At 40.9% G+C, this 19,074-nt stretch overlaps 1 protein-coding gene across 1 annotated transcript; it reads left to right on the forward strand.

Annotated features, from left to right (window-relative positions):
- The first annotated feature begins 6,990 nt into the window (after positions 1-6,990).
- ESM1 (endothelial cell specific molecule 1) lies at positions 6,991-16,746 on the forward strand. The gene is made up of 3 exons (XM_069879801.1): positions 6,991-7,573; positions 11,473-11,625; positions 15,129-16,746. The coding sequence occupies exons 1-3, from the start codon at positions 7,273-7,275 to the stop codon at positions 15,227-15,229; spliced, it is 555 nt and encodes a 184-aa protein (XP_069735902.1). The 5' UTR covers positions 6,991-7,272; the 3' UTR covers positions 15,230-16,746.
- The last annotated feature ends 2,328 nt before the right edge of the window (positions 16,747-19,074 follow it).

The raw sequence follows: 19,074 nt of genomic DNA on the forward strand, positions 1-19,074 counted from the left end.
GCATTTGTCATAAAGGATTAAGCTCATGGGCATTTGAATAAATGAATGAAAATTAACATGAAGTTCTTGATCAAAAAATTAAGGTTGATCTGTGGATAAAATAAAAAAGCAATACAACTCATCAGATTTTATTTCATTCCTTAAGTATATAGAACAGATACAAATGCTTATAAAACATCGGATTTCTGAGTAAGAACACGAGGTTGTGTTCTGCACTTGTTAACTCTGCTTAGTTACAAGACCTCTGCTTGCTTTAGAACTATATTAAGAAATTTGAAAATAATAAGATAGGAGCTAAAATAGGTTTGCGAGGGTTTTTTTATGTTTGTGGGTAATTTTCTAAGCTTTCTGGCAGTTTTGTTGCTTAATGAAACACAAATTTATCACAGAAAATAGGCAGCTGTTACCCCTCATTGCTTTCTAATTAGAGCTTGTTTGCAAATATTCCCTTCCTTATTCTGAGTTAAAAAAAAACATACTGAAAAAGCTTTGAACTGGATTTGTTTATTTTACAGCAGAGAAGATTATAACACATTGAAAGTATTGCCTCACTGAAGTCTTGGCCCCACAGAAATGAGTTGTAAAGTATTTGTGTCATTGGGGTAGATGTTCACTCACAGTATGTGTACACCAGGAGAAAAAAGAACCAAATATTTGAAAGTACAGTCGTAAGATTGATTAGGCAAAAGACAAAGGATGTGAGAAGCAGTTGGGTGCATGAAAATTCTGTTGTTTCCCTGGGGAAACAAATGGACCTCCGCTAGATCCCTCCAAATGCATTATTCTGTCCCTTAACTGGCATCTCTTTTCATGGAAACCAAGATATTCATTCAATTTGTGTCCAAAACTGTTCACTAAAGTAAATACCAGTGGCATATAGCATGGAAGTGTCTGAAGATCAACTATCATAAGGCTGCTTGAAGAAGACTCTGCACCAGTTAGCCCAAAGTTTCAAAGAGGCTTCAGTCTGGGTAGACAAAATGGACAGAGTGTGAGGACTGTGAACAAGAGAAAGCAATAAAGATGGGCTGAAGGTATAAAGACTTGTTCCACTCTAAGTTTTAGGGTGCATTTTGTGCATGGCATAAGTAGACTTGTGAAGAATAAAGCTGCATATAAATCAAAGGGAGAGAGAACACATGTAAACAGAGAGATGAGAATGTCAACAGTGAAGAAAAACAGCGTAATGAGAACTAAGGGTGAGCTGGAGAGATCGCTTGGCGGAGAGAAGCAGAAGCCAAGATAAAACAGCCACTTATCCTAAGGAAAGAAAGTGTGTGGAACTTTTTAATATTTCCCATTAGTGTCCTTACTCGTTTCAGCCTTTGGCTGGCTCTGCCCCGTAGTTTTATTACCTAGGAGATGCTGAAGTCCTCTTACGACCGTTCTGGGATCATCTACTTATTCTGGAAAGTGTTTATGCTTCAAAGATGGGTGTTTATGAAAAGGAAGAGAGATTTCTTCTTAAAGAAAAATGACAATAGATATAAATTTGATGATTTTGCTTATCTAAATGAATTAGTTCAAATTGGTTTTTATCTGCCAATGGAAAGGTTATTATCCCGGTGATATTGCAAAGAATACATGGAAATTTTAGCTCAAGACGACACCTAACTTGAACTCAAACAACTCAACATTTCACTCCTATAACTACAGATTTTCTTGTTAGCAACGCATTGAGTACAAGAGCTAAGCTGTTAATAGCTTTGTCATTCATTACAAGAAATATCTAATTAGTTAATCCTGCCTGTGCATAAAGCATGGCTAAAACTTTTGCAGAAAGCTTTTAGGACAATAACACTGCTTAACTGCAAGAAAGTTTTTCAAAAACATTTTTCAATATAAAAAAGTAGAAATCATATTAATACTTACAATATGATTCTGCTCTCATAAGTGTCTATAGAAATGTCACCTTTTTTTTAATTGAAGGACAGAGATCAAAATCAGCTTGAGTTGCAAGTAAGAGGATTTTCCCCACCAGTCCTAAAATACTTGATCCTAGAATTAGTACCTACAATTTGAAAACTAAACGGTGCACTTCGATATTTTGCACAGGTATCACAAGCAAACATTTCTCAAATGGGAATTTGGCTTAATTATCAGGGGTTGGTAGTGTCAAAGTACAATTACCCTTCGCATCGAGCAGGGAAGGGATGGAAGTCACAATATTCACAAACCCAAACTTGCCTTCCTTGGACAAAACTGAACCCTTTTGCCATGTAGTAGAGTATTTCCACCACTCTGTGATGTTTTCTGTCTCTTCAATGTGTTCTGCAAGCACGACAGAATTATTTGACTTGATTCATGAACTAATTGAGGGATAGCCAGTGATTTCTGCTACACAGATAATTGTAGTGTTTTTACAAATCACTAGGAATCAACACACTGTGCAAGGGTGGCACAGTGCAGAGATCCTTCAGCCAGAGCCAGGACACATCTGTAACCTCTTGAGGAACAGGACTGTGCCATAGGGACTCAGTAGCACAGTCCTGAAAGGTGCCTGTCTTGATTTGTATGGTTATGGGTCTGAGGGAGGAAACTTGGAGCAGAAGTTACATGCAGTCAGTTTGGCTTCGAATTCCAGGTTTGGCTGAACATGCCACAAATATATATGGCTATGGGCAAGTATATTTTTAATATGCTCTAAAACAAGCTTTTTTTTTTTTTTTTTGATAGGAATGGTTGGACTTGATGATCCGGTGGGTCTCTTCCAACCTGGTTATTCTATGATTCTATGATTCTAAGCTATGGCTCTGGCTCCTGAGGTTCTCTGTGGATAACCCCACCATATCCAGTAATTTCTGTAGTAGCTCCTGAACTACTGTGCATAGGTAACAGTCTACCCAGTTCTCTGCATAGCACCTGGTCTGCCTGGAGAAAGGATGTAAACATCTCTTGCCTTCAGCAAGTCGGAAATGTCCCAAAACATCTATTTTTACCAGAGTGAAGTTGAGTTGCCATGTTACAGACGCAACAAAGAGTAATTAGCAATTCATTGCAAAGATACAAGAAAAGAAATCATTCAAAAGGGAGTCCTTGCTGCTATCTCACTTTCCTGATTCTTATCTTTTACTTCCTATTTCTGGCTTTTCATTTTGGACTTTGCAGCTCAGCTTCCTTTCAGTATTTCCCTTTGAATCGTTACTTCTTCTATAGCATTGTGCTTATGGCTTTTTGTAAAGGAAGCCTGGGAAAAGGTTGGATCATTCAGGAATGTACAGTAACATATTTTTAGTTTAGGGACTGCCTTTTGTAAATGAGCAACAGGGTCATGTATCAAAACTTTTCCTATGTTTAAAGAGTTATTAATACTTCCTGCTTATCTCAACTTTACATGTTCAAAAGACTGGATAAAAACAGTTGGCCACATTTCTTAAATTCAGAAGAACTGAAGTGCAGAATAATCTTTCTATCCAACGAGTAAAAGGAGCAAAACATTAGAGTACTGGCCTAACAAATAGGCCAGTCCTATGTGTCAGTGCAAAACAATCATGTATCGTGAGGTATGTCATTTCATCGGCATCTTTAACAGATGGGGGTTAAACATTTTAGAGGGCATAAATACAACCTCAAGAACCCCACACATGCTGCTTTTGCTTACAAAATGGATTATTTGCACAAGAATTAGAAAATGTGTGCTCTGCAGTATTCAGCTTGAAACACAGCAGCTTACTGGTAGTAAACCAGGCATTACTCAGTTCTCTCTAAAGTGTTGGATGTAAAGGTTGAAAACTCCACTTCTAGACAGAATGCCAAACATTATATATGCTGATGTAACTATGATGTAAACTGGCACTGAGACAGTTTATACAGTAAATGTGGAAAAAAAATAATTAGCACTAATCTGGTCTGATCCAGAAAATCTTCCACGTGTATAGTATTTATACCACAAGTTAAACAATGGTGCCAAATTTTCTGCTGTTGATAGCTGGGGAAGCTTCATTAATTCCTGTTGCACCAGTTTTCAAGGCAGAGCTTAGTTCAGAGCTTTTCAGTATCAAGCTGTTCATTGGAAAGAAAACCTTGATGGATTCCACAGGTAAAACAATAAAGAGCCATTGAAACTGGAGGGAATAACATTGGATTTATATCATTACTTGATCAGTGGACAGTGTGGAAGATCATATTATCATTGTTTCCTCTACGATATTCATGTAATAGCCAGACCTCTATCTGCCATACTGTTTTCTTCCATGACATGTATTTTTTGATCCATTGTAATAATTTGCTTTGGCTTCTAGCTCCAAGCACAGAATAGAGTTTCCATGTACTTCCAAATAATATTGGCTAGTTGCTAGGGGAGTGTGCTGATTTCTTTTATGATTTCTTTTCCTCACCACATCTGTGTGTAATTTTTTTTATTTTATCATCTCCCTAGGACATTTTGCCTGTGAGAAACCCAAACGTGAAATGCAGCCCCTTCAGATCTCTTTTGGTGTCTTATACAAGGAGCATTTCCTAAATATAGTTACAGAACAAAATTTACCTGCTGATGTTTACTGCCAGGCTAAAACATCTGTGTGTGTGTTTATGGGTCTGCACACTTCTCTGTTGTGTCTTCTGAGTAAGCAAGCAGGTAAGAATTTAGGGGCAGGTGTGAACTTAAGGGAGACCTAATGGAGGGACTAAAGAGAAAGCCTTCTAAGTCCTTACTTCGGCAGACCTGTGAAGTCTTATACACTAGGTATGTAACTTGCTTCTTTGGGCCATTTCACCCTTGTGAGCAGATTTGGCCAGGAGTCTTAAATGGTTACTGCCTGTAGCCATGTTCCTTGGCCCTCTGATAGATCTCAGCCTCTCTCTACTCGTGAGGGACTGCCCAGTGGGATTGACATAGAATCCTCAACCACACAGGTCACAGTCTGACCTGTTAATATAAACTAACATCAATTTTAGTCGATGCTAATGCCAGCAGAAATAAGCAGCAATTTTCATTATTCTGATGACCTGTGAACCATGGGGGAAATGTTGAGTTGAGTTGTTTTTTTAAGAAAATTTTTTGCCATGGTGCAATTGTGATGGGGTCAGGAATAGCACATCCATTTCTAATTTATCTGCTCATTATAACCCCACACTTTTGTTCTTTCTCAGTTTTCAGCTGCAATCTTCACTTCTGTGTTTGAAGTATTCCTTTCACTTCCCAGAATGTAGTAGTATTGGATTTTGAAGATGAAGTTGTCTACTACTGCTAATTGCTGTTGCCTTGTGGCTACTTAATAGCACTATGTTTGATTGTAGGAGACTTCAACCTAATGCTTTAATTTTTACACTTTAAATTCACTGGTCGGTCCGAGATCACATGTGGTAACAAGCACGAGCTCGTTCTTACAAACATCTGCCAGCCGGCAACTGTGCTTAGAACAACTGTATTTCGAGTAATGTAATGCTATATAATATGGATGCCAATATTTGCCTGAGTGTAGTTCCCTTTGATATGTGTTAAACATGACAGGATGTAGTGGGATCTAATGGGATGTCCTTGCCCATGACAGGAGGGTTGGAACTAGATGATCTTTAAAATCCCTTCCAACCCTAACTATTCTATGATTCTATGATTCTATGATTCTATGACTCTATGACTCTATGATTCTCTTCACTTCTCTTTGCTGTGCTTCAATGCACTTATCTTTTTCTATGTTTTTCTTATCTTTCACTGCTATGCAATGCTCTGCTCTGCCATCCCATCCCATCCCATCCCATCCCATCCCATCCCACCCCATCCCATCCCATCCCACCCTATCCTACCCTATCCTACCCTAGTTCTTAAACCCACATATACCAGAACTATATGAACAACCTACCCAAATGCAACATACAGTATGTTGGTTTTCTCATCTTCTTCACAAGACTAAAGAGTTGAGCATTTTATTTTGCATCTATAATTCACATTTGCATCCATGCTGAAAAAGCTTTTCTGCACTCCTGTATATCTAGCATAACCCTTCATTTTATTTGACAGCCTATTGCCAGTGCCCTCAGCCCACTCAAGACAAAGGATTCCCAAATAGCAAGCTGGTCACATACAACTTTAGACTGATTTGGTTGCCACTAACTTCAGTGGCAGCAACTTTTGGTATTCAGAGAATTATTTATGGCTAGATTTATTCCTTTTTTCCTTTCTTGAGAGCTGAAATTTCCATCTCTCTGGTGGCTCATCTGTTTCACTGAACTCTTTGGTTGTTTGCTGTTTCTTGTCAAGGCTCTGTTGGCATGAATAAAGTCTAAGGGGAGGATGGGGGAAACTGAGACTTATTTTGTCTTTATTTACACTGGTTTCATTGAAAAGCAACATCAGGACATCCCACAGAGTTTGATCAGGATAGATGTGGTGTAAAGAGGAGGAGAAGCAGCCCCCCCAGGATCTGTGTTAACGCTGTGCAGACAGTGCTGGTGATGGATGGGGATTTCCCCTTTGGTGGTGAGGTCGGGGCAGCTCATTGATCATTCTCCTGAACTTCCTGCGGAAGATCCCACAAGATGCTGGTTTCTGTCTGACCTGTTTTTACTTCTAGCAGTAATCTCTGAGTGAAACATTTAATTCACCTCCACCTAAATACTGATTAAAAGTACCATTTTGGTGCAGGCAGAAAAATCACCAATGAAACACTGAACTGGGCTGTTAAATGGCATGATCTCACTTTGTTCCTTAGAGTAAGTGTTCAGATCCCCTTGAAGGGGAAGGCAAAGATTTATTCTTTTAAAGATTATTTTTTCAGCAGTGAGATGAGTCAGTGTGATTTTCTTCTGGCTGCACGAGCTGTGTTAGTGAGGCAGAGCTGACTCGTCAGCAGTGTGCCCATTGTCAGAATGATCCCTGTCCTGCAGGAAGGTATGCAACCTACTTGAGGTTGGTGGGGTTTTTTTCTGGTTGTGTGTGTGGGGTTTTTTTTCTGCTTTTGGCAGACGTCCTTGAGTGTTTGAGACGGATGTGAGAGAGTTTTTAGTCCTCATGCAAAACAACCAACTAAACATAACAGATTACATCAGCTCGGGCTTTTCAATTCCTGGATGGCAGCAGAGTGCTAATCCAACCTTCATCCTGGATTTCATAAACTGAAACAAGGGAGGCTGGCAGGAGCAGCACTGCCGGATTGAGGAAGATGACGACGGTGCAGCATGTGGGCAACACACTGTATAAAGCTCATAAACTTGTGGGCTGATGAGTGCAGCTACCACTTTGGATTCTGTTCTGCTGCTTCCCTCAGCACAAAGCACCAGGAGGCTCAGCATTAAAGCCTGCTCTTTGGGACGGAGCTTTTACTCCTGCAAGACATGAAGGTCTTCCTGTTTCTCACACTCTTCCTGATGCCTGCGCACACTGGAACTGCTTGGAGTGCAAAATATGCAGTAGATTGTCCTGAGCCCTGTGACAGTAACGCATGCAAAAGTACCTTGCGCTGTAAGCGAACAGTGCTGGATGACTGTGGCTGCTGCAGGGTGTGTGCAGCTGCTCTGGGGGAGACTTGCTATCGTACGGTTTCGGGTATGGATGGTGTCAAGTGTGGTCCTGGGCTGAAGTGCCAGTTTTACACTGAGGAGGATGACTTTGGTGATGAATTTGGTATCTGCAAAGGTAACAGTATTCACTTTGCATGCACCCACTGTGACAATTTGACAGCAACTCACATATGGAGTTTGCCTCCTGCTTGAAAGGTCGACAATGGGATTTTTCCAGCTCAGCCCTTAGCCAAGAAGAAAGTGGAAAATACCTGCTGGTATTAACAGGTGTTACAAATAGACAGGATAGGTTTATTAATGTGAGAATACTGTTTAGTCTTGGGGACATGTGTGAGGAAATGTGGATGGGGTGTTCTTAGAGATGAAATTTTTGACTGGGACTTGGGAGATCCAAGCACTATTCCCGATCCTTCTGCTGATTTGCTGGGTGGCTTTATATTAATTGCAAAGACTTTAATCTTGTGAATTCAACATTGTCATAGGGTGCCTGCCCCTGCTGGGCTCCTCCTGGTGCGAGTTTCCCTCTGGCACTGCTAACTACCTGCCCAGGGACTAAGTGCTCTCTGTGGGGTCTGGGAGATGGAGATAACAGCACTGCCTGAGATCCTGGGAAAATAGCCATGTTTAATTCAGTCCTGCCTCTGAGGTGCTCGGGTACCCTAGGGATGTGGTCAGGGGAAGCAAACAGAGACCATTCTGTCTGAAAGATTGGAATAAAAGAACAGAAGCTGGCTGTAAGATAAGCAGCCAGCCACTGCTCTCAGCTTATTCAGGTATGCTGCAAATTGATTTCTTTAGTCATAGATTATACTCACATTTTTCATTTAAGACATATCCTCACTCCATGCAAGAAGGAGAAACTTTTAAAGGAGAGGAGGTACTAGATTACTGAGTAGGATTAAAGTTTTAATTATAAATATTTTTTTTTAAAGGCACCCAAAGCATGAATACAGTGAGTTTTCCTCCAGTATGTAGATACAGGTATACCTTTGAATAACTTCCTCAAAAGCATAGATGTCTTGGCTGTTAAACATAAGGATTATTACTAGGCTCAGTTAAAGAACTGACTTAGGACCAGATGCTGCAAAAATGGTTCAGGCTGACTCACATACAGCACACACTCATTTACATCGATACTTAAAAATAAATCCATGTGCATGTTCTAGGGTGAAACCAAAAATACTACACTCTAAAGTCTTGGATTTACACATAAAGACAATACCTTTGATACACTCATCAGAAAATGGTTTTAATAAGATAGCTCGCTGACCTTCAATTTATTAAAAATTACTGTAGGATAAGATATAATGTATAACTCTTTTAACAGTTCTTTTGAATGATTATATACTTTTCACTGTGCTCCCAGTAATTTCTTTGCAATCTTACACTTCAAATGGGAAAAATAGAAACATTGAGGGACACAAGATCTGAATCCCTGTAGCTGAATCTTGGAAGCTCCTTAGAAAATGTAATGCAAAATTTTTGCTTTATTTTGTTTATTTTTTCCCCAGTGAGTCAAAGGAAAAGCTCTCATTAATTTCAATAGAGCCATATTTTGACTTTGAGTTTTATATTTGTATTTAAGGCTTATATTCTTTATGTATGTATTTGCACTAAGTATTATAGATGTCATTTATGATTGTTTTCATTTTTTCATCTCAGCTCTGAAACTGTACAATCTCTTTCTGTATGTATGTGAATTTCATCAGGCAAAGTATGGGGCCAAGTACTGTAATTTTATAGCTATAGCACCAGATCACTCATTTCAGTAACTTGCATGTTTGTAATAATTCACAGAGTCAGGATGGCTAAATTCTCTCTTGTTGCCTGTGACTGGGTGACTGTTTTACTTTTAAGTTGTAGAAAAATGACCTGAACTCTCTGTTTATTGATCAATCATTTCTAACGTGGGTGAACTGTGGTTAGTATATGTTTCAGAGCCATTTTTTGAGTACTTTTCGTATTATATGAGTGCCTTATATTACTATCAATACCGATGTCATTATTGTTCAAAATAGGCTAAGGAATACTGGTGATCTGCACTTTTATTAATAAACATCTCTAAATCTGAGATAGAACAGTACAGAACCTGCTCTTGCTTCCCTTAGACCACCAGGATCTATTTGCAATTTATTTAGGAGCGGGCTCCTGCTGAACAAAATCTTCTAACAGAAAAATTGACTCAGATCTCAGTTTTGTCAAATCTGGTGAGCAACATCAATGCCAGGATTATTTCACACTGAGCCAAGCTCAAACTTGTTTCTGTGCTGTTGCGAGCAGCTTTGCATCCCACCTCTCTGGGCTGGCCAGCTGAGCACTTTCAGCAGGCAGACTGATGGTCCATGTGGTATGTGTTCTCAGCTTGTCCCTCAGGGAGGATTGCACATACAAAAACTGTTTTCCTTTGGCAGGATTTTGTTTTTGCTTTATGTGAACAAACAGCAGATCAAAGAGTGTCCTTGCTTTTGAGGGGTAGTGTTGTGAAGCTCAGTGAGGTCCTCCAGGCTGGCAGGATTCATTCTGCAGTCTCTAGCAGGGAATTAGTTGATTTTCTAGTGCTTTTCATTCACAGAAACATACCCAATGGGCATGCAGTGAATGATAAAATGTTGCGTTCATTTTGGGGCACTAGACTGATTTTCAGATAGCCTAGGCTGTGTGGCAAAACTAAATATTTTGATTGATTCAAAAGGAGAGTGGACAAACTGAGGTTAACCTTGTTGTGGGGTGTTATATCACAGAAAGTACATATAACAGGAGGTCCCAGAGCTGAAAATGGGGGAGAATATGAGGAAGGAGGTATCATGGAAGATGGATCCTTAGTCCGGCCCTATATGGTCATTCATCTGTCTTTAGCAGTTGAACTGGAAATTCTTCACGTCTTGCTGTTTAAGGTGACTAACACCCTGGGTTGGCAAGGACTGACTAAGCGTGAAGACCTTTCACCAGAGACATCCCAAACTTCTCTTGGGATGTTCTCTTGTATAGGGAAAGGGGATGTTTGAGCTAGATTTTCCTTATCTCCATCTCTTCATCTATGGTCCTGGAAAGGTACCCTGTTCAACAGTAAGACAGAGGAATATAAGGACTGTGACCCAGATTTAAATGCTCTGGGAAGTTGTGTGAAACAGCACATGGTGCATGTCAGCTATGGAATGGAGCAAATCCTCTGCACTTGATTTTTTTTTTTCAAAAAATTTTTGGTCCTGTCCTGACAGGACAGCTGCCTTTAGGTGCTCCTCTATGAGCTTGCTCAGGGATGGGAGATTTGAATCAGGGCATTATGTGACCAGGTGCAGTATAACCAGGCAGCTGCCTCAGTTCCAGTGATCCCTTTCAAGCATACTCACTCTTGAGGCTGGAGATGTAGGTAAGCTCTTTACTATCTGCTATGGGAAGGTGGACCTTTGCTCTCTGAGAAGTTGTTGGTCATGGGCAGGCTCTTCCCCAAGAGCTGCAAGCATCTCCAGGCAGAGTAGTGTGTTTGCTGGATAGCTCCTCAGGACGAAGGCAGCTGCCTCCACTGAGCCTACGTGCAGTGGTCCCCTCCACAAGCAGCCTGATGCCAGCAATTGATTGCAGCTCTAAATCATGAGAGTCATGTAAGTTGTATAATATTGTACCCAAAGAGTGAATCCAGGAACTTTCTGAAGACTAATTCTTCTTCTTTACTAAATCCACTGTTAATCCTTTAGCTACATACTCAATGATGACATACTTACATATTCAAATTGCCTTGTGTTTCAATACTATGAGAGTTTCAGAAAAGAATTACTACTAGGACATTGTAAATAAGCTATAGGAAAAAAAATGTATATAATGTGTGGTAAGCGCTGTTAAATCTGGAAAATTCTTGTAACAGGCAATTGGAACGCTAAAATCCTGTAGTTAAGCTTTAGCTGACCCTTACCCAAATGTTTTCTGCTTTTGAGGATATAAGCAGACAAGCTCTTAAGACTTCTGGTATCTGACTTGGATCACTGAGGACTGCTTTGCTCTATTACTTTTTTTCAGAGTGTCCCTATGGTACCTATGGAACAGAATGCAGGAAAACCTGCAACTGTCCTTATGGCATCTGTGACAGAGTAACCGGCAAGTGTCTGAAGTTCCCGTTTTTTCAGCTGTCTGCTTCAAAGCCTACAAATCGACGAAAAATTTCACACACAGGTAAGACTCCATGGGGCAGTTGATTTTAGCAGAAAATATCTTGTAGGTGATCTACTACCACTCTGTACTTGTTCTGTGTGCCTGATGTGTACTTTGGTGGAGGTGTGCAAACAGCAAACAACCTAAGGTACACTTTTTCTTTTTTATTAGCAGGTCCCTTAAAATAAGGCAAGGACTTAGATGAGCTATGGCAGATGGTAAAAACATTTTGAAATCATAACATGGGCTATATACTTTGCAGCTGTTGCACATACTAGCAGTACGATGTCACCTGTGCAGTGGGAGTCGTTGATAGGATTTGCATTAGTCAGTTCAGGTGTGATGCGTGTAGCTGCTTTGTGTAGAATAGGATTTCACTAGGTGGCATTTATTAATGTTAGATAATATATGACAAAAATAACATCTTTTTTTCAATGAAGACAGAGCTTTATACATCTTCAGACGCCATCAAAATGGTCTATTAAATGTTTTATTGTAGTACTTCTGCAATAAATCCTTACTTTTAAGATTATGTTTGAAGCCTGTAACACATCTTTCTGAATTACAGAATCACAGAATCACTAGGTTGGAAAAGACCCACTGGATCATTGAGTCCAACCATTCCTATCAAACACTAAACCATGTCCCTCAGCACCTTGTCCACCTATCTTTTAAACACCTCCAGGGAAGGTGACTCAACCACCTCCCTCGGCAGCCTGTTCCAGTGCCCAATGACCCTTTCTGTGAAAAACATTTCTCTGATGTCCAGCCTGAACATCCCCTGGTGGAGCTTGAGATCATTCCCCCTTGTTCTGTCCCCTGTCACTTGGGAGAAGAGACCAGCTCCCTCCTCTCCACAACCTCCCTTCAGGTAGTTGTAGAGAGCAATAAGGTCTCCACTCAGTCTCCTCTTCTCAAAGCTAAACAACCCCAGCTCTCTCAGCAGCTCCTCATAAGGCCTGTTCTCCAGCCCCTTCACCAGCTTTGTTGCTCTTCTCTGGACTCGCTCCAGAGCCTCGACATCCTTCTTGTGGTGAGGGGCCCAGAACTGAACACAGGATTCGAGGAGCGGTCTCACCAGTGCCGAGTACAGAGGGAGAATAACCTCCCTGGACCTGCTGGCCATGCTGTTTCTGATCCAAGCCAAGATGCCATTGGCCTTCTTGGCCACCTGGGCACACTGCTGGCTCATGTTCAGTCGGCTGCCAACCATCACCCCCAGGTCTTTCTCCTCCAGGCAGCTTTCCAGCCAGACTTTTCCTAGTCTGTAGCACTGCACAGGGTTGTTGTGCCCCAAGTGCAGGACCCGGCATTTGGCCTTGTTAAACCTCATGCCATTGGTCTCAGCCCAGCGGTCCAGCCTGTTCAGATCCCTTTGCAGAGCCTCCCTACCCTCCAGCAGATCCACAATTCCACCCAGCTTAGTGTCATCTGCAAACTTGCTAAGGGTGCACTCAATGCCTTCATCCAGGTCATTGATAAAGACATTGAACAGGGCTGGACCCAGCACTGAGCCCTGGGGACACCACTTGTAACTGGCCTCCAGCTGGATTTAACATCATTCACCACCACTCTCTGGGCCCAGCCAGCCAACCAATTTTCCACCCAGGAGAGTGTGCAGTTTCCCAAGTGAAAATTTTCCTAAGCAGAATGCTGTGAGAAACTGTGTCAAAGGCTTTACTGAAGTCCAGGAAGATACATCCACAGCCTTTCCCTCATCCAGTAGTCAAGTCACTTTGTCATAGAAGGTGATCAGGTTATTTTGGCAAGACCTGCCTTTCATGAACCCGTGTTCATGAACTGGGCCTGATCACCCGGTTCTCTTGCATGTGCTTCATGATAGTGCTCAAGATCATCTGTTCTGTGACTTTTCCCGGTACTGAGGTCAGACTGACAGGCCTGTAGTTTCCTGTATCCTCCCTCTGATCCTTCTTGTAGAATTAAAACAAAGACATGTAAGAAATGATTATTTTTAAGGCAGGAGGCAGAGATCACTGAAGTTTTAAAAACTAGGATTAAAATTCCTTCCCCTTCCGTTCTTCATCTGATGATACTGAGCTATATTTGATTGAACAGAGTTTACTCTAAATATAAACACCATTCAAAATCAATACAAATATAAGATTTTAAATCAATATCAGAGATTTAGTCCTAGACCCATTAGGAACTTTTCTATTATTTCACTCAGAAGTCTGAATATTAGTTCTCCTCCAACTTCAGTTAGTGTGCCTCATTTTGATATTCTCCTGTTAAATTGAGCTATACAGGGTTTGCTGCCTTAATACTTATGTTGCCTTTTCCCCAGCCTCCATTTAGAGAAAGTTAGACAGAAGCAAACTTCTTCGGCTTGTGCCTATATGACATTTAAAATTATCTTTGAAAAAACTTTGTGTCGTGGATGAATCTATTTCTATTTTTCTACACAATTGTACTCTTTTGCCTTTCCAGGTTTTGGATGTTACTGAGGGTGCTGAAATAACATGAAAAAATACTCATAACTTTATTTTTCTGTATCTTGCCCATATTCCAAATCTTCTCAGGTAGACTGTTTACATCAGTTTGTCCTCCTCTTTCCTCTCAGGCCCTTTCTTGTGGTCCTAAACCTTCTGCTGCCTTAATGTTTAGCAGTTTATCTGATCCCAGCCAGGGTGAGGTCCTGGCCTCATAGAAACAAATGGTATTTTTTGACTATGCAAAGATTCCACTGTCCTCTGAGACCTGCCACTGTAAATAGACCAGGGACACTGTGGGTATTACTTCTTGGAAAGTCACATGGTGTTTCATTTAATAGTATTCTAGTCTTCAGAGGTACCTATAGCATGTAGGACAGATCCTGAGGCAACTAAAACAGTTTGGAATGATTCGCTGTTTCAAACAGGTGAGTTTCTGACCTATATATATATATATATTGAAGACATTATGGCTACATATACCCTAGCAAATTTAACAGTGCCGGAGTGTGTTCCTGTGTGTTGCAATTCGACCACCTTCACTATCAAAACAGTAGGGCAGTGACTTACATGCTTTGTCCCAGCTCAGCTAGCCAGGCAAAGCAACCTCAAGCCACAGATCAGGAATCATTGTTAGCCAGGGACCATTTCCAATAGGCAGACTGGATATCGTTTCCATTTTTTTGGAGAGTAAGAATGTTTAGTGGCATGCACCAAGCTATTCCATGCCAGCTGGCCTTAATTGTAGAGCTGTTCCTGGCATGTTTAATTCACCGCTGCAGCTACTGAGGATGTGCTGCTTGGTCTCATGTCACACCAGAGTGTTATGGTGAGAACTGGCAACAACTCAGAACACCTGCCTTATGCTTAAACTGTTAGAAAACACATCTGGCTTATGCCATAATTTAGCAGAAATTTTGCAACAAGGTAAGTTGAGGCACCTAGGGAGATTTCTGCAAGATTTGTCAACGAAATATTTTTCTAAAGTGTTACCCAAACCAGAGACATTGGTGCAAGACAATGGTTTTATTCTTTCATTTTCATGAAATTCAGCTTTATTTTTTATGTTTTCAGACAATGACATGGCATCAGGGGATGGAAACTCTGTAAAAGATGAGTTCGTTAAGGAGAAAGCTATTCGCCCTCCCGTAATGAAATGGCTAAATCCTCGCTGATATTTACTTATACTCATAAGACTTTCGAGTGAATACATTTCTCACAGATTATTGAATATGCAACAACACACTTTAAGAACAAAGTAGATCTATAGAATATGAAAATGTAACCTCTGAAGACCATTTGTGACTCTGTTTCTCAAGAGAAAAATGTTTACTTAAAAATAGACTGTACAGCATATATGATTTTTGATATTTGTTTTGATAAGTATTTGAATGGAGAAATGTATTGGGGATTCCTGAATGTATAGTAATACTAAAAAAACAACATGATTCAACTGCCCTCATTTAAATAACGACAAAGGCCAAGTCTTGCAGCCTGAGGCCAGGAAATCTCTCACTGAATTCAGTGGACGGCTTAAGTGAGTGAAATTATTGGTGTGGAGCCAACATAAAAGAAATACACATCAACAAATCCCAGGATAGAAAGCAACACCCTTGAGTCACAATAATAATAATAAAGAAGGAATATAATAGTGTGCATTAAATAAACCAACACTAGTTATTACTCATTTTCTGGTTTTTGGAAGTTTGGTGACAATTCCTTGGAGACAAATATGCCTTTCTTCAGTAAGAAAACACCCAACATTTCAGTTTATACATTATGAATAACTTAGCTACGGCACTTCTTACACATACTGTGTAGAAGTGGATTTTTAAAGTTAAATTCTGTACAGAGAAACACCTGCTTGGTAATTCCACTGATTCGTAAAAGCGAACCTGAAGTAAAACAAGCTGCTTAGCATTATTTAAAAATACAAATTGATGTAGCTGTGTCAGAGTGAACCTGGATTGCATGAGTTTAGGATCCGTCTCATAACACAGAGCAACCTCCCTTGAAATGTGTTTTGAATTAAATATTTGTTTTGAATTAAATATTTGCTTTGAAATCAATATGAGCTTTGACGGTGACTTCAGTTAAAGATGGAACACACAGCACAGCAGCCAAAGTTTGATGCAAAATCCGAAAACATACCTTTAAGACTATGAACAACAGAACTTCCAAAGCCTTTAAAGAGTCTAAATCCTGATCCAAAGCTGACATTAATGGAAGCAGGCTGCCCTTCACCTGAGAAAGCAGTGCTGAACGATGCTGCTCTAGAACAAAAGGATGATGACAGCAGTACACATCCAAACATCAGTGCAGCCGTGCGGGCTCTTGCCATGATAATTGGAGAGACATGAACATAACTCTACCACACAATCTACCGTATTTTAACCTATATTGAACGTTTAGTTCTGAGGGGGAGCAATATTATCCTGGGATATTTATAAGCAAGTGTATTGATTCTCATTTACTGATATCAGAAGCAATAATTTCCTTGATTTCAGTGAAAGCAGTATCAAACCCACAGTCCTTCAGCAGACTGAAAAGAATTATTTAAATAATGTTATAAATATTTGCATACATTAATACTATTTTACAAGTGTCAGAAATGACATTACAAGTTCTTGAATGTAAATCTAATAAGCTGGTTGGTTTTAAAAAGTGTATGATTATTATTGTTCAATAAAAATACAACTGAAAGCATTGCTGTTCTTTGTGTCTATCCATAAATGACAGAGTAAGACTGCTGGTGATGGCATAGCCATAGTGTATGTAGATTAGGTACAGTTTAGCTCTCAAATCCACAGAAACGGTTTCACAATGTCTACATCTATTTCAGTGAATTTGCTGGGATCCATTTTCTGTTGCTGAAGCTGAGTAGTGGCCTGTGTCCAGAATGGTTTTTGTCCATACTACTAAACTGTCTTTACCTCCAAAAGCTGGATCAAAGCTCTCTACTGGGGACAGCCCCTCCCTCGCCAGCTTTAGTGCAGGAAATGTTTAGGAATCTTCTTGCTGGCCAGGCCACTGTCATCCCAGGGACTATTTAGTCCTGGGGCAGTGACTGCAACTCTTTGGCATTGTTTGATTTATTATATAGGAGTAGCCTGTGGATTCGCACTGGCAAGTCAGGAGAAAGAAGGAGGGGATCTTTTCTTCTGTTCCACCAAATATATAAAATGCTTTTAATTTTTCTCAGCTGCTCCAGTGACAAATTGCTCCACAAAAAATAGGTTCCAGAATGAAATTATAATATAATCAAATTTTATCCATTATCCTTTGAAACGTCTATCTCTTGCTACTAGTGACAATGGTACTACATTAGTAGAAAAAACCCTGCAAAATATCATAGAATCACAAAGTTGTTTAGGTTGGAAAAGACCATCAAAAGATCACCAAGTCCAACCAGAAACCTAACACTTCCAAGGCATCAATAAAGCATGTCCCTGAGGGCCACATCTACATATCTTTTAAATACCTCCAGGGATGGTGGCTCAATCACTTCCCTGAGCAGACTGTTAAAGTGCTTGACAACCCTTTTGGTGAAGATATCTTTCCTAAAATCCAACCTAACCCACCTCCCTGTCCCCCGGCACAGCTGAGGTTGTTTCCTCTTGCCCTATCACTTGTTACCTGGGAGAAGAGACCAGCATCCACCTCACTTCAACCTCCTTTCAGGCAATTGTAGAGAGTTATAAAGCATCCCATTCAGCCTCCTCTTCTCCAGACTAAACAATCCCAGTTTCCTCAGTTTCTCCTTGTAAAACTTGGACTCTAGACTCTTCACCAGCTTTGTTGCCCTTCTTTGGTCAAGCTCCAACCCCTCAATGTCTTTCTTGTAGCGAAGGGCAACAAAACTGAACACAGTATTTGAGGTGCCACCTCAACAGCACTGAGTACAGGCAGACAATCACTTCCGAGCTCCTGCTGGCCACACCATTTCTGATATAACAGCCAAGATGCTGTTGGCCTTCTTGGCCATCTAGGCACACTGTTGGCTCGTTCTCAGCCATCTGTCAACAAACACCCCAGATGCTTCTCTGCCAGGCAGCTTTCCAGCCACTCTTCCCTAAGCCTGTGACGCTGCATGGAGCTGCTATGATCCAACTGCAGGACTTGACACCTGGCCTTGTTGAACCCCATACAATTGATCTCGGCCCATTGATCCGACCTATCCAGGTCCAGATCTCTCTGCAGAACCTTCCTACCTGCAAGCAGATCAACACTCCTCCCTGACTTGCTGTTGTCTGCAAACTTACTGAAGGTGCACTCCATCCCCCTATTCAGATAACTGATGAAGACATTAAACACAATCACCTGCAACACTGAGCTCTGTGGAACACTACTTGTGTATGGCTGCCAGCTGGACTTAATTCCATTCACCACAACTCTCTGGCCTTGACTGTCCAGCCAGTTTGCTACCGAGTGAAGAGTATGCATGTCCAGGCCATGAGCAGCCAGTTTCTCCGGAAGAATACCGTGGGAAATGGTGTCAAAAGCTTTACTAAGGTCTAGGTAAACAACATCAATAGCTTCTCCCTCATCTACTAAGTGGGTCACTTTATCATAGAAGACCAGGTTGGTCAAACAGGACCTGCCTTTCCTAAGCCCATGCTGAGAAGATCTGTTTACTTGGTTACCCTGTACATGCTGTATGATGCTGCTCAGGATGATCTGCTCCAAGAGCTTCCCCAGCAATAAAGTCAGGCTGACAGGTGTGTAGTTCCCCAGGTCCTCCTTCAAGCGCATCTTGTAGATGCAACATTTGCTAATTGCCAGTCAACTGGGACATCCCCAGTTAGCCAGGTCTGCTCATGAATGATGGAAAGTGCTTCCATGAGTATTTCTGCCAGCACCCTCAGTATCTTTGTGTAGATTCCATCTGGCCCCATAAACATGTGTGCATTTAAGTGTGTAGCAGGTCTCTAGCCATTTCCTCTTGGATTATGGGTGTTCCTCTCTGCTCCCTATGCTTGTCTTCCAGCTCAGGGAGCTGGGTACCCCAAGAATAATTAGT

The sequence above is a fragment of the Phaenicophaeus curvirostris genome, chromosome Z (assembly GCF_032191515.1).
Source record: "Phaenicophaeus curvirostris isolate KB17595 chromosome Z, BPBGC_Pcur_1.0, whole genome shotgun sequence".
Taxonomy (NCBI): Eukaryota; Metazoa; Chordata; class Aves; order Cuculiformes; family Cuculidae; genus Phaenicophaeus; species Phaenicophaeus curvirostris.

Coding starts and splice junctions, on each gene's coding strand:
- ESM1 (XM_069879801.1), top strand. CDS start 7,273: ATGAAGGTCTTCCTGTTTCTCACACTCTTCCTGATGCCTGCGCACACT. Junction 7,574..11,472: donor TGAATTTGGTATCTGCAAAG/GTAACAGTATTC, acceptor ACTTTTTTTCAG/AGTGTCCCTATGGTACCTAT. Junction 11,626..15,128: donor ACGAAAAATTTCACACACAG/GTAAGACTCCAT, acceptor TTATGTTTTCAG/ACAATGACATGGCATCAGGG.